Source organism: Plecotus auritus (genome assembly GCF_963455305.1).
Source record: "Plecotus auritus genome assembly, chromosome: 10".
In the NCBI taxonomy this organism is placed as follows: domain Eukaryota; kingdom Metazoa; phylum Chordata; class Mammalia; order Chiroptera; family Vespertilionidae; genus Plecotus; species Plecotus auritus.
The window spans coordinates 57099158-57112240 of record NC_137785.1 but is presented as its reverse complement, the minus strand read 5'-3'; the positions used below and the strand labels follow the sequence as shown (position 1 = coordinate 57112240).

The 13083-nt window shown below is 46.0% G+C and overlaps 2 protein-coding genes across 7 annotated transcripts in view; one reads left to right on the top strand and one right to left on the bottom strand.

Moving 5' to 3' along the window:
• Positions 1-2162, bottom strand: part of RPGRIP1L (RPGRIP1 like) — an 81795-nt gene extending 79633 nt beyond the window's left edge. For 3 of the 5 annotated variants that reach the window (XR_013959171.1, XM_080643925.1, XM_080643928.1), the window contains exon 1: positions 2109-2162. The gene's annotated coding sequence lies outside the window, so the exon portion shown is untranslated. The remainder of the gene's footprint in view (positions 1-2108) is intronic. The other 2 variants (XM_080643927.1, XM_080643926.1) reach the window with 2 other exon arrangements.
• A 210-nt stretch (positions 2163-2372) lies between these two features.
• The window catches only part of FTO (FTO alpha-ketoglutarate dependent dioxygenase), a 293160-nt gene continuing 282449 nt past the window's right edge, over positions 2373-13083 (top strand). The window contains exon 1 of one of the 2 annotated variants that reach the window (XM_080643931.1): positions 2373-2537. In XM_080643931.1, coding sequence (XP_080500057.1) covers positions 2385-2537 — 153 coding nt within the window. In that variant the 5' untranslated portion in view covers positions 2373-2384. The remainder of the gene's footprint in view (positions 2538-13083) is intronic. The other variant, XM_080643932.1, reaches the window with a different exon arrangement.

The following is a 13083-nucleotide window of genomic DNA, read 5'->3' as shown; positions in this document are numbered from 1 at the left end:
AACACTCCAGTCAGGAACTTGATTCAAATGGTTGTTCTATTACTTGGTAGCTGGTCAAGTCACCTAACCTTGCTGAGTTCCAGCTCCTTAATTTAAAAAACGGAAAAAAATAATACCTATCTCACAGAGATATGCTGAGGGTGAGATGGTAAATTCAAAGCATTTAGCACATTTGCCCGGGATGACAGTATTACCTGAATGTTAATGTTCAGCTTGCTGCGCAAATGCATGGGTAGTTCTAAGTTTTGCAAAAGAGGTTTCCTAAGTTCACCAACTGGGTTGGTTTTTGCTGTGTCCTGTTTTTGGCTTCCTCCTTCAGCATACAGGCTGTCCAGCCAATTCTGGCATTTTTTTTAGTTTCTATTCTTTACAGAGATGCACCACATGGCTTAGTTTTGTATGTGGATGCGAGTGATCCATGCCATGTCTAGTATGCTTATATTTTCATCTCAATCTACCCTGAAAGCCAAATGTGAATTGTCAATGGAGATGCCCTAAGGTAGAGTTTCTCAATCTCTACAATGTTGGTCCTGGCATGTCAAGTCCAAGAACACTGCAAGCTTTTTGGTCTTGCTCGCCTCTGCATTCTCTGAGGCTGGCCCAGAGTTGGCACATAGCAGAGATTCGCTAAATAGCTGTAATGAACGGTGTTCGTGGAGCGTCAGGGTGTGTGGACCCAGACGTGGTTGACAGAATCTTCTCTGCTTATGGGTATATGCAATATCTTTTAGCGGGAGGGTTCCTAACTTTGGTAATAACTGATCAAAGGCTGAGAACCTCTGCATTTTGCTCCGACATAAACAGCTAACAGACGTTTGCCTGGGTGGGCATTTAGTTCGTTAGCAGACAGTGCTACGGAAAAGGTCAATCTTAGGAACCAGATTATCCAGGAGTTTAAACCCAGGGCATTTGTTAAAAGGGTACCTTTTCCATGATAGAGTTATGGCGGCTTTTATAATGATAAGGATGATGATGGACGGTGTTAGCATTTATTGGGTGCTTCCTAAGATGTGCTATAGGCACTCTTCAAAGTGCTCTGCTTGTATGAATGAAAGATCTCACACTACCCTTCTGAGGTTGTTACGTAAATAATTCCCACTTTGCAAATGAAGACATGGGGACACGGCTTAGGTAACGTGCCCAAGATGGCACGCATCTAAGAAGTAACTGTCTAGTCACTTTTTTGGTTGTCACCACTGGGAAGAGGGAGTGACCTCTGACTGGCATCTAGAGGTCAGAGATGATGCTAACCATCCTGCAGTGCACAGGGAATCACAGGTATCTGGCCCCACGGGCTACCGAGGTTGAGGAACCCTGTGCAGTGGGGCCGGGCCTCCCCATCACCCTCTCAGGCTACCCTGGCCTTGCTCAAGGCCTTTGCTGACTCCTTATCCTTTGGGGCTCATCTCCAACCACTTCCCCAGGTTAAGATGCCTCTCCCTCCCAATTTAGTCACGGTTTATTTCTGTTCCCACAGTCATCTCTGTCTGAAATTGTTTTGTTACTAGTTCATTTCTAGTTCGTCTTCACTGATACAGTACAACGAGCAGCTCGAGGCCGGTATCTGTCTAGTTCATAGTTGGTGGGGTGCAGTGCCTGGCACAAAGTGGGCACCACCACGAATATTTCTTGAACGAAGAAGTGACTATCTGGCACCGAGACTAACATGGTAAACAAAGTCCCCGCCTTTATGCAGGTAACAGGCTATGGGATAACAAGGAGGTAACATGGCCTGTAAGTAAACAATAGGCCACTGGGGAGGCGTACGGGTGTACCAAGCAAGTCCACACCCAGGTCAGAGAAGCGAACTGTGTTTGGGACCTGCGTGAACAAGGGCTTGGATAAGCACTTGCAATTCGCAACAACTGCCCTCAGCGAGGGTTTAGGTCTGGGCTGCACATTTTCAAACCGGGACTGGGCGTGGGGGCAATGGGCGGGGTGTGGTTCAGGCCTTGACGATGTGGGCGTTTCTCGTACTAGGCTCTTTTTCACGCGAGCAGAACTCCGGGGCCTTCTCCAGGCCGTGGAGCAGACCCCAGGACCCCGGCCCGCGCTGCAGGTAGGGAGTCGGCCACCTCCATCGCCCTCTCCACCCCCAGAGTACTCACCGCCACTCTCTCCCCGCGGCTAGCTAACCGTTGCTATAGCGCCGACGGCGTGTCACGCCGCCGGCCGAGAGAAGCATGGGAAAAACATGGCAGGCCCCATTGCCTCCTGGGAAATGTAGTTTTCCTGGGGCTCCATCCCCGCTAGTTCTCAGGGCCTCGAACTACGCTAGCCCAGCTGTGGGACCTGGGAAATTCTAGTGCTCTAGATCCCAAGGCGCTCGCGGGCGCCGCCGCGGTGCAGCCTGGGAGTGGTAGTTCGCGTGGCTCTGGGGTAGCATGGTGGCGGACGGGAGCAGGACGCCGAGAGAACTACACGCTGGAGGCGGGGTCCAGAGCGAGGGAATGTACAATCCTGGCGGTGGCGGAGAAGGTTGTAGCGGCAGCATGAAGCGAACCCCGACTGCCGAGGAACGAGAACGCGAAGCTAAGGTATGTGGGGCCCTCCCGAGTCTGGGGCCTTTCGTGCACTTGGAGCGAAGGGCAGAGAACCGGAGGGACTTGGCTGGAGGGCGAGCAGACGCGTGGTCTGAAGCCAAAGCATGAAAGGGCCTTGTCAGCAAGGAAACGAGAGACACAGGGGTTATACATTCGTGCAGGCCTAGTCCTATTGGATCAGCTCACAAACGGGAGACATCCATGTACTTGTTCTGCACCTAACTCCTCGGGTAAATCTGTAGCTACTCTTGTGCCTCAGTTTACCGGACTCTCAGATGACTGTGATGGTACCCGCTGTGCCTTTCTGTTTGGTAATAATTTCTGAGGAGTGAGGTCAGATACGTTTATTTGGAACCGTTTTCTCAGTGGCCCACTGATATGTTCTGTTTTCAGCATAGCAGATAGCAACATTTAACTACAATCCTGTCATCTCCTTTTGGAGTTCAGCCTCTGGTAGTTGCCGTTCCACGGGATGAAAATAATAATAGCAATAGCAGTTTTTAAAATGGCATTTATCACATGTCAGGCTTGCATTGAATTCATACTGTTTATATTATTTCATATTCTTACCGCAGCAGATTGCAAGATAGATATTTATACAGATGGAGTATCAACAATCCTGCTTTACAGATGAAGACTTGAGTTCCAGAAGAATTGAGTGTTTTCCTTTCTCTCATCCCCCAAATCAAGTCCTGTTTATTTGTCTAAACATATTGGTAATCTGTCCACATTTTTCCATCTCCACCTTGGCCCAAGCTATCACAAGCTCTAATGGACTGTTACAGTAGTCTCCTTATTCGGATGCACTCACTCTACACCCTTCTTCCCCACCTCCCACACAATCCGTGTCTTCTCCACCCTGCAGATCTAATCATGTTCATGTACCCCCTCTCTCCTCTGCCAACCACCTATTTCACATCTTCCATGACTTTCCATTGCTCTTCAGATAAAGACAAAACTTCACATGGCCTTCATGGCCCTGGACCCTACTTGCTTCTACAGCCTCCTTGGACATGACACTCTCCTTGCTCTTTGCCCATCAGCCTTCTCAAACGTCCCTCTTCCTGTTACCGAACTCAAGCACGAGAAGTAGTTGTCATTGGGTAGTTTTATTTCCTTGCAGCAAGTAAAGGAAAAGGGAGTCACATCCAAATCTGTCTCCCAGGAGGGAGGCTTCACTGTTGCTTGGATCTAGATTTGGATCATTACTTGTTGATTCCTTCTCTGCATCAGATCAGATTGGGTTCCTGTCAGACTCATTGGTTACAACTGCATCTGCAGAATACTGTGCTGTATTTTAACACTTAGCAAGAATACCACTTAGACCTTGAGACACTTGTCCTATCTAGGAATTCCCCCTGAGATTTATTTATTTATTTTTTTATTCCTCATTCTTGAGTGAGTGGGGATGAGGATCATACTTCTGTAACTGCTTCTTGCTGAACATGAACAGAGGGGGTCTTTGAGTTAGAGGAGTGAGATTCTCTGGCTTCCTGACCTTATGGAAGTCTTGGGGTCCCCTAGATTTCTGGGGTTCCTGAGAACAGAAGTGCATAAAGAGACAGAAAGTAGGTAAAAACCATTAGGAGTAACAGCAGACTTATTGGACGTCACGTATCTTTTAGCAGCTTGAAGTCAGACAGGGGTTTGCAGGAGTACGATGGATCTGTTACCTTGTTCTCACCGGGTAGAATAGCAGGCTTCACTCAAGAGTGATGTATCTAGGAAACTACATTGTATAGGGCAGTGGTCGGCAAACTGCGGTTTGTGAGCCACATGCAGCTCTTTGGCCCCTTGAGTGTGGCTCTTCCACAAAATACCACGGCCTGGGCGAGTCTATTTTGAAGAAGTGGCATTAGAAGAAGTTTAAGTTTAAAAAATTTGGCTCTCAAAAGAAATTTCAATCGTTGTACTGTTGATATTTGGCTCTGTTGACTAATGAGTTTGCCGACCCCTGGTATAGGGTAAGAGAAGAATGAGTTGTTAATAACACCAAATGAGGACCTGACCCCGCTGGGCTCAGTTGATCTTGCGGGGATCCTGAGTTCCAGGTTTTTAAGGATATCCAGTTCCCTGGATTATGTGGGTGTAGTTTAGTGTCTGTTGGTGTGGGCAAAATCAGATCAGCATTTTAATTTATTTTTTTAAATTTTATTGTTTAAAGTATTACCAATAGTAGTACATATGTCTCCTTTTTTCCCCTATTGACTTCCCCCCAGCCTCCCCTACTCCCAGGGTCATGCCTTCCCCGCCCCCAGTGTCTTGCGTCCATTGGTTATGCTTATATGCACGCATGCAAGTCCTTCGGTTGATCTCTTAACGCCTCCCGCCCCCCGCCCAACCCTCCCCATATTTATTTAAGTTTTCAGGTACCTGTACTAATTGACTAACACATTAGAAGTAAGGGGGTCCCAGGAAAGGGAGAAACCAAGTTATGTTGGGGAGGGTTGATTTTACGGAGTTCCTCCTGCCAACCCCCAAATTGTCTCCACAATTGAAACCACTCCAGCAATTATACTAGTAAGTCCTATTCCTCTTTTTAACATTGCTTGAAAGGCAGTTCCTCTGGCTTGACAGCCCTGGCTTCATTTTAGAAGTGGCTGCATTATATTATTGTTTATATTTTCCCTCCTTTGATCAAGATCTGTCCTTGAAAGCAATGATCAGAAAACAGCACTGATCAGTTATTAAAATCATCACTGGCCCTCTATTACCAGGTGACTCATTTTGAGTACTGCGTGCCATTGTTAGTCCCTGAGGCCAGGAGGGCTCATTCCTGGATATCATGTCCCATGTAGAAAGGGAAGTAGTTTGTTCTTTCCTTCGGAGCCGTAGGCCACATTTGAGCAGCAAGTGCTCCAGAACACAGGAACCCTATGTTGTCATCATGTTTCTTTAAGAGCAGGGCCTGGATTATATTTAGTTCTAACTTTATTTTATCAGAGGGGTTTTATCCAAGTACAAGAAGTATTAACAACAGGGCAACCCCCACCTTGATTAACTAGAATGTTTTCAAGAGCAATACTCTTGTCTCATACTGCTGCGGTGATCATTGTAATACCTGCCCCAGGAAAAGTATTCTTAAACATCTTCTGTAGTTTCTTATATGTAAACTAGAGGCCCAGTGCACGAAATTCATGCACGGGTAGGATCCCTAGGTCTGGCTGGCGATCAGGGCCGATTGGGGCCTTCCGGCTGCTGGCCGGGGCCTTCCTTCATTCCACGCTGCCCCCTGGTGGTCACTGCACATCATAATGAGCGATTGAACTCATGGTCGAACTCCCGAGAGGACAATTTGCTTATTAGGCTTTTATATATATAGATTTATATATATATATATATATATATATATATATATATATATATATATATTTTATAGGCCTTAGTGATCATTTCAAAACATTGATCAACATTTTTCAGAGGAGTGTCTTTATAACATTGGGCTATACAAAGTAAAGATTTCTAATAGCAAAAATTTTTATAATAACAAAGTTAAGTTCAGTTTGAATAATAGATCTAAACCAAGAACAATACCCAAGGGCCATCAGCTGAAGGCATTAAATAACCAGGAGGTGTTGGTGGGTGCTGTGTTGAATCATTTGGCTTGTGCTAAATCTGGTACCTTTATTGGCACTGACATCACCAGGTGATAAGCATCCAGGAGTTAATGCTTTTAGATTTAGTCACACATGGATTAGCCCAGAGTCCCTGAAGTTTTGTACATTACAGTTTTCTTCACGAATCTCTCTGAAGATGAAGCATCTGTGTACAAACATTTTTGTCAAAGCATCAGAATAGAACAATAGTTCGTAAGTAACAAAAGACTTAAAAATGGCCGTGGTTAGAGGTTATAGACCAGCCGTGGGCAAACTACGGCCCGCGGGCTGGATCCGGCTGTTCTATCTGGTTCTCTTGCTCTCCCCTCCGCTCCTTTACTTTGAATTTATATTAGTTCACACAAACACTCCATCCATGCTTTTGTTCCGGCCCTCCGGTCCATTTTAAGAACCCATTGTGGCCCTCGAGTCAAAAAGTTTGCCCACCCCTGTTATAGAACCACATCTGAAGATCCCTCCTCTGTGAGCCTTCTGCACTGTATACACACCTCTCGCATTGTGCAGGGCCCTTCTGTATCTTACATGTATCTTTCTGTTTTTGTCCTACATATGTCTCCTCATTTTGAAACAATCACTTTGTTCTAGGACAAAATTATTTTTCCTTCTTCTTTCTTTACCAATAAAACCCATGTCCTTTATACTCTTCCTTATCTAAAAACATTCTCCTAACACCCCTGGAACAGACACTTCGACTGGTTGCCTCCCACACCAGGGGCAGGAGTGAACCCTCAACCCGGTATGTGCTCTTGACCAGGAATTGAACCCAAAACCCTGTGGTGCATGGGCCGGTGCTCTAACCACTGAGAAACACTGGCCAGGAGCTTATTGACTTCTCTTTTAAAAAAGTGAATTTATATGTGCTCCTTCCAGAAGGTTCTGACTTCCAATGATGTTAACCTTCCCATTCAAAAATAAATAAATAATACGAACAAAAAATCATTCTCCTTTCCTTCAACAAGAGTGTATCTCTATTTCTCAAACCCCCTTCTAATGAGGGGATATGAGAAATAGATGAAAGGTTCAGCATCATTTATTTGAGAATGTTTCCTGTGTAATTTAACATACCCAATAGGCCAGATTATTTTAATTACCTGCTTTTATCAAGAGAGAAAACAAGTCCTTGAGGTGTTTCTGGGATTCTTCTTACAGACTCCAAAATTCCTAAAAATATCAAAGGTCAAGAAAATGACTTTCAAAGAAAACAAAATGACCTTCCTTAAATTTGATATCTTTGGAAGTCGGGCAAACATATCCAAAGTTTTAAAACAATTTCCAAATAAAGTCATAGATAAAAATACTTAAAAGTTACTCACTTAATCAAAGTGACAATCAAATAGTTTTCCCCATCTACGGAAAGGAAAAGATTTGTTAAAACAAAATTGTATTTTTCCCAATATTGAGAAGATTCAGTGTACGTAGGCAATTAAAGATCTGTTGATAAAGAGTATACCTTCGTCATCTTTTATAACTTCTTATTCAGAGCATACCAATAATATAGGAGAAAACAATAAGTTTTGGCTTAACCAAGTACACTATTGAAATGAAAGCTTAATTTAAAAGAAGTCAGTTTTAGCCAGCTTAATCCATAAAAGGCAAATTCTTCCTATTTTTTAAATTCTGAAGTTTCAACCCTTAGAAAACTTAATTTTAGTGACAACCAAGAATCAAATTTGTCTAACCCTTAAAACCTTAATTTTTGAGACAACCAAAACTCAAATCTACACTAATAAAAGAGAAATATGCAAATTGACCATAACTTTGCGACACCCAACAGCCAATCAGGAGTCAGTATGCAAATTAACCCAACAAAGATGGCGGTGGCCCCACCCCCCCAGCTGCTCCGGGCCTCTGGGCAGCACACATGCAGGCGTGGAGCGGCCGGGCGGGGTCGGACGCCTGCTATGAGGGTGAGGGCGGGGGGCGGAGGGAGCTACACGAGTGGTGCTCTGGCTGGAGCAAAGACTGAAGACTCCGGCCGGAGTGAAGATGGAAGGCGGTGGCCAGAGCGAAGGCCTGGGTCCTGGGTCCCGGAGGAAAACCGGTGCCGGCAGCCAGGGGAAGGAAGGCCTATTGCACGAATCTTCGTGCAACGGGCCTCTAGTTTGTGAATAATTTTATAACCTCCAGAAAGTTGGTTCTCTGGCTGCATTCTTAGAAACGTGTATCTCCTTAATCTAGCTACAAATATCTTTAGTTTCTCCATATTAAAAAGCCAAAAGTAGGTAACAAAGATAGTCATCAACTTAATTTTGTAAACCCCGATAGAATTAAAAAAACTTAAAGCAGTTTTCATATGAAATAATGTCCTAGACCAGTGGTCGGCAAACTCATTCGTCCACAGAGCCAAATATCAACAGGACAACGATTGAAATTTCTTTGGAGAGCCAAATTTTTTAAACTTAAACTTCTTCTAACGCCACTTCTTCAAAATAGACTCGCCCAGGCTGTGGTATTTTGTGGAAGAGCCACACTCTAGGGGCCAAAGAGCCGCATGTGGCTCGCGAGCCGCAGTTTGCCGACCACGGTCCTAGACCATGTAACCCTGAAAACTATGTTACAGTTTTTAATTTAGATAAGCATTTCATTAAGTCAGATACACAGAGCTCTTTTTAGAAAAACCAATCTTCATAATTTCCTCTGGAGGCAGACAAACATACACACTTATAGACAGACAAAACCAGAGACCTGAAAGCTTCATTTTAAAATTCCTTTAGCCACGAGACAGGTTTGGGGTAAAAACACCCGTTTAATGTCTATGTGTTAATCACATCTAGCGGCTGGCTCTCAATCCAGGCAAAACAAACTTCACGTGCCCCTGATGTTACCACGAGAACCGCTCAAAAGCCTTTTTCCCTACGGCAGTCAAAAGGGGAAATCCCCAAACCAAATGAGCCCCACGAGGACTCAGAAACCAGGAAAGTCTCTCTGGGGCCCTCAGTCTAATTCTGGACAGTGCACCCCAAGAGGCTGCATTTGGGGCTCAAATCTGAGTTCCCCATAGTGGGCACATTTACATATTAGAGGCCCGATGCATGAAAATTCGTGCAAGAGTAGGCCTTCCTTCCCCCAGCTGCCTGCAGATAGCTGGGACCCGGGCTGGCTTCCCTCTGGCTGCCTGCAGACACCCGGGACCCGGGCTGGCTTCCCTCTGGCTGCCCGCAGACACCCGGGACCCGGGCTGGCTTCCCTCTGGCTGCCTGCAGGCACCCGGGACCCGGGCTGGCTTCCCTCTGGCACCGGCTTCCTCAGGAAGGACGTCTGGAATGACCTCCTGAAGGATGTCTGGTCTAATTAGCATATTATCCTTTTATTATTATAGATAAGACAGACAGGGTGAATGCAAACGTACGCACAAAGACCAAAATCCAACTCGTATAGGACAGAGACTAAACGGTGGACACGATGATTCCATAACCTCTAGGCCTCTGAGAACTCTCAGCGGCCCCGGGGTTCGCGGACACCAGTCGAGCAGAACAGAAATGTTCACCGAGGATGGCTAGGATTGCCCCGCAGGTGTTTTCTCAACCCTCCAGAGTTAGACCTAGGTCAGGCCCTGAATCCAGAGTCCTGGACACCGTTCCTGCCCAAACAACCTGAAACCAAGAGTGCGCCTGAGCCGAAACTATCCGTCCGCCAACCTGTGCCCCACACGGGACTAGCACACTAGTTAATAGCACGCTGGCTGGACTGCTTGCCTTTCATCCTAAGCGCTGAGTGAAACAGGCTGGGGGGCACTCCACCTCGCTGTGCAGGCAGGCCAGGCGCCCCTGTCAGTGATCGGCACCGGAGGGGGTCTCCTCCTATACCGCAGAGCCTCTGTGCAGTGGAGGGGAGGGCCAGTGAGCCCGGGCAAGCTGCCGCTGCTGCTGCCGACTGCCTCACCAAGCGCCCACACCAGGCTGAGCGGGAGTCCCTTGAGGAGAGCCCCATCTGAGATTAGGAGAGCCCCACATTTGTTACTGAACTCAAGGGGTTCAGGGCTCTGGGTGTCCCATTCAAGGCGAGATGTGGTGGTGGTTAGTTCAGTGCAGCAAGTGAGAGAGATGAGATTCCCATCCAAAGCCCCGTCTTTCAGAAGGGAGGTGTAGCCATTGCCATATACTCTATTTCAGGGGTCCTCAAACTTTTTAAACAGGGGGCCAGTTCACTGTCCCTCAGACGGTTGGAGGGCCAGACTATAGTTTAAAAAAAAAACTATGAACAAATTCCTATGCGCACTGCGGGCCCGGGACGAGTCGGCTGCTAAGCAGGACACAGGCAGCGGCACCCGGCGGGCCGGATAAATGTCCTCTGCGGGCCGCATGTGGCCCGCGGGCCGTAGTTTGAGGACGCCTGCTTTGGTCAAGTACACGTTGGTTTCTTCTTTGCACGGAGCTGGCTTCTGGTTCTGGGTCGTGCTCACCTGGTTCCAGGCACATCTGCCAAATAGCGTGCCACCTTTTGACATGGAGCAAGAATCACATTCCGTAGGAACCGCCCAGACCTCGAGACCCTTGACCTCTCTGACATTTCCTGGGCTTTATCTCGTCCCACGGCCTCTACATAATGCTCTGCGTTGCCTACTCGGTATTCGGCAAACACTAGAAGCGGGGACCGGTGGGAAATAAAGCAGACACGGTGCTTTCTGGCGGAACGCAGAGTCCCACGAGTGAGTCTGTCTGCGGAGAATACCTTATGGCTTTCAAACGTAAACTGTTTCAGAATGGCCTGAGTGACAGGTTTCCCCGGCCGCTGCAGGCTCCATGCCTGGACACGCATGTGCGACGCACCGTGTGCTGTGATGGGTTTGCAGTGGGAGGACCCTTCTACCCTGCTGGTCCGGGTACATCAGGGCAGGGAAACACGTGTCACCCGGGGGCATTGTGCTTAGTGTCTTTCTCCCCTTGTGGGCCTAGGTTTACAGTCCCTCCTTTATTCTGTAAGGAGTTAATTAGCACCTGTTCATGCGCCCCTGTCAGACTCGGGGGTTATAATTTTGCTATTATCACCGTCCTCTCTTCGTTGTCCTCACCGCCCATCTGGCCTCGCGTAGGTTATTTGGCCTACTTCCCGACCATTCATTCTGTAAGCTAGTGTTGAGTGTCTAAGAGGGCAGACTTCCGCAGTCGGGGTTCCGTTGACTCCTCTCCCGTTGGGTACCAGTTAAGTCCCACCCTTGGGGGATTTGAGCAAAAGGTCACTCAAACCATTGTGTTCTGAGGTTCAGATGAGGACCTTGGTTAAGTGCCGAGTGGTGTACTCAGTACTGGGGACACCTGGGTAATACTGTAGTTTTGGCCCCATGATACTGGCTGCCATTCTGTGGAAGGTAGGTAACCACGCAAATACCAAGAGTAGAGTGGTGAGTGTTACCATGGGGACAGGACATGGTAGCAAGGAAGATCCCATGTGGTCTGGAGGTCATGGAATTCCTTCCAGAACCTGTTTAAAAGTATATCCTTGCCTGGCTGGTGTGGCTCAGTGGACTGAGTGTTGTCCCATGCACAAGAGGCCATGGGTTCGATTCCCGATCAGGGTATATGCCCAGGTTGTGGGCTGGATCCCCAGTAGGGGGTGTGCAGGAGGCAGCTGAAGTTTCTCTCTCATCGATGTTTCTATATCTCCCTTTCTCTCTAAAAAGTCAGTAAAAACATATTTTAAAAAAAGTATATCCTATGAGAGGCCTATATCCTAGAGCAGTGGTCGGCAAACTGCGGCTCGCGAGCCACATGCGGCTCTTTGGCCCCTTGAGTGTGGCTCTTCCACAAAATACCACGGCCTGGGCGAGTCTATTTGGAAGAAGTGGCGTTAGAAGAAGTTTAAGTTTAAAAAATTTGGCTCTCAAAAGAAATTTCAGTCATTGTACTGTTGATATTTGGCTCTGTTGACTAATGAGTTTGCCGACCACTGTCCTAGAGTATATCCTAGAGGTTGTTCAGAAATGTTAAAACTGTTTCTTAATCATGGAATGGAAATTGTGGATGTTGAATTACAAGCTAGTTTTATGCTGGCTTGGGTAAGAAGATTTTTTAAAAGAATATTGAAAATAGAAATAGTTTAAATTTATTAAAAAGGTTATACACCTAATAGGAACATAATAATTTTAAGTAATGTATAGTTTTTAAGGTAAAGGAATACATCCAGAATAGAAAACTTGCTGTTTCAAATAAAAAATCATTAATAAAGTCTCCTGTGTTTTGGCAACAGCTGCCTTCACATCATTTAACAAGATAAATGTTGTTAGGTTTAATGAGTTTTAAAAATAATAACTCAGTAAAAGGAAGTTTGCTATTTATGTATGTACTCACTGCGTGTTTTTTCTTTTACCTCAAATTTTCAATTTTATTTTTTGCATTTTGGCCTTTTAGTGAGGTCCTGAGAAGGTTCTTTTGGTCTCTTCCTCCACCCTGGATTATTCTGGATTAGTTCACCAATTTGTCTGATGGTAATTTAGGAAACTAAATCTAGGGCATTTTTGATGATGGGCCAATGATCAGGGGATTTAAGAAAATTAAAACTTGGCCTGACAGATTCTACTCTGTTCCCTCCCCCAATTTTATCTTGATCTTTTTCTTTTTTTTTTTTAAATATATCTTATTGATTTTTTACAGAGAGGAAGGGAGAGGGATAGAAAGTTAGAAACATCGATGAGAGAGAAACATCGATCAGCTGCCTCCTGCACACCCCCTACTGGGGATGTGCCCGCAACCAAGGTACATGCCCTTGACTGGAATCGAACCTGGGACCCTTCAGTCCCCAGGCCGACGCTGTATCCACTGAGCCAAACCAGCTAGAGCTTGATCTTTTTCTTGACATCTCTTTCAAGGTGTGGGTCAGGCTTTAATCATTTAGTAGTTTTGATTGTCTCTTATAGACAGAAGGGTTAATTTGTTACTAGTTCCCAAATCACTTTAAATACCTTCATTAAAAATTAATTAAACTAA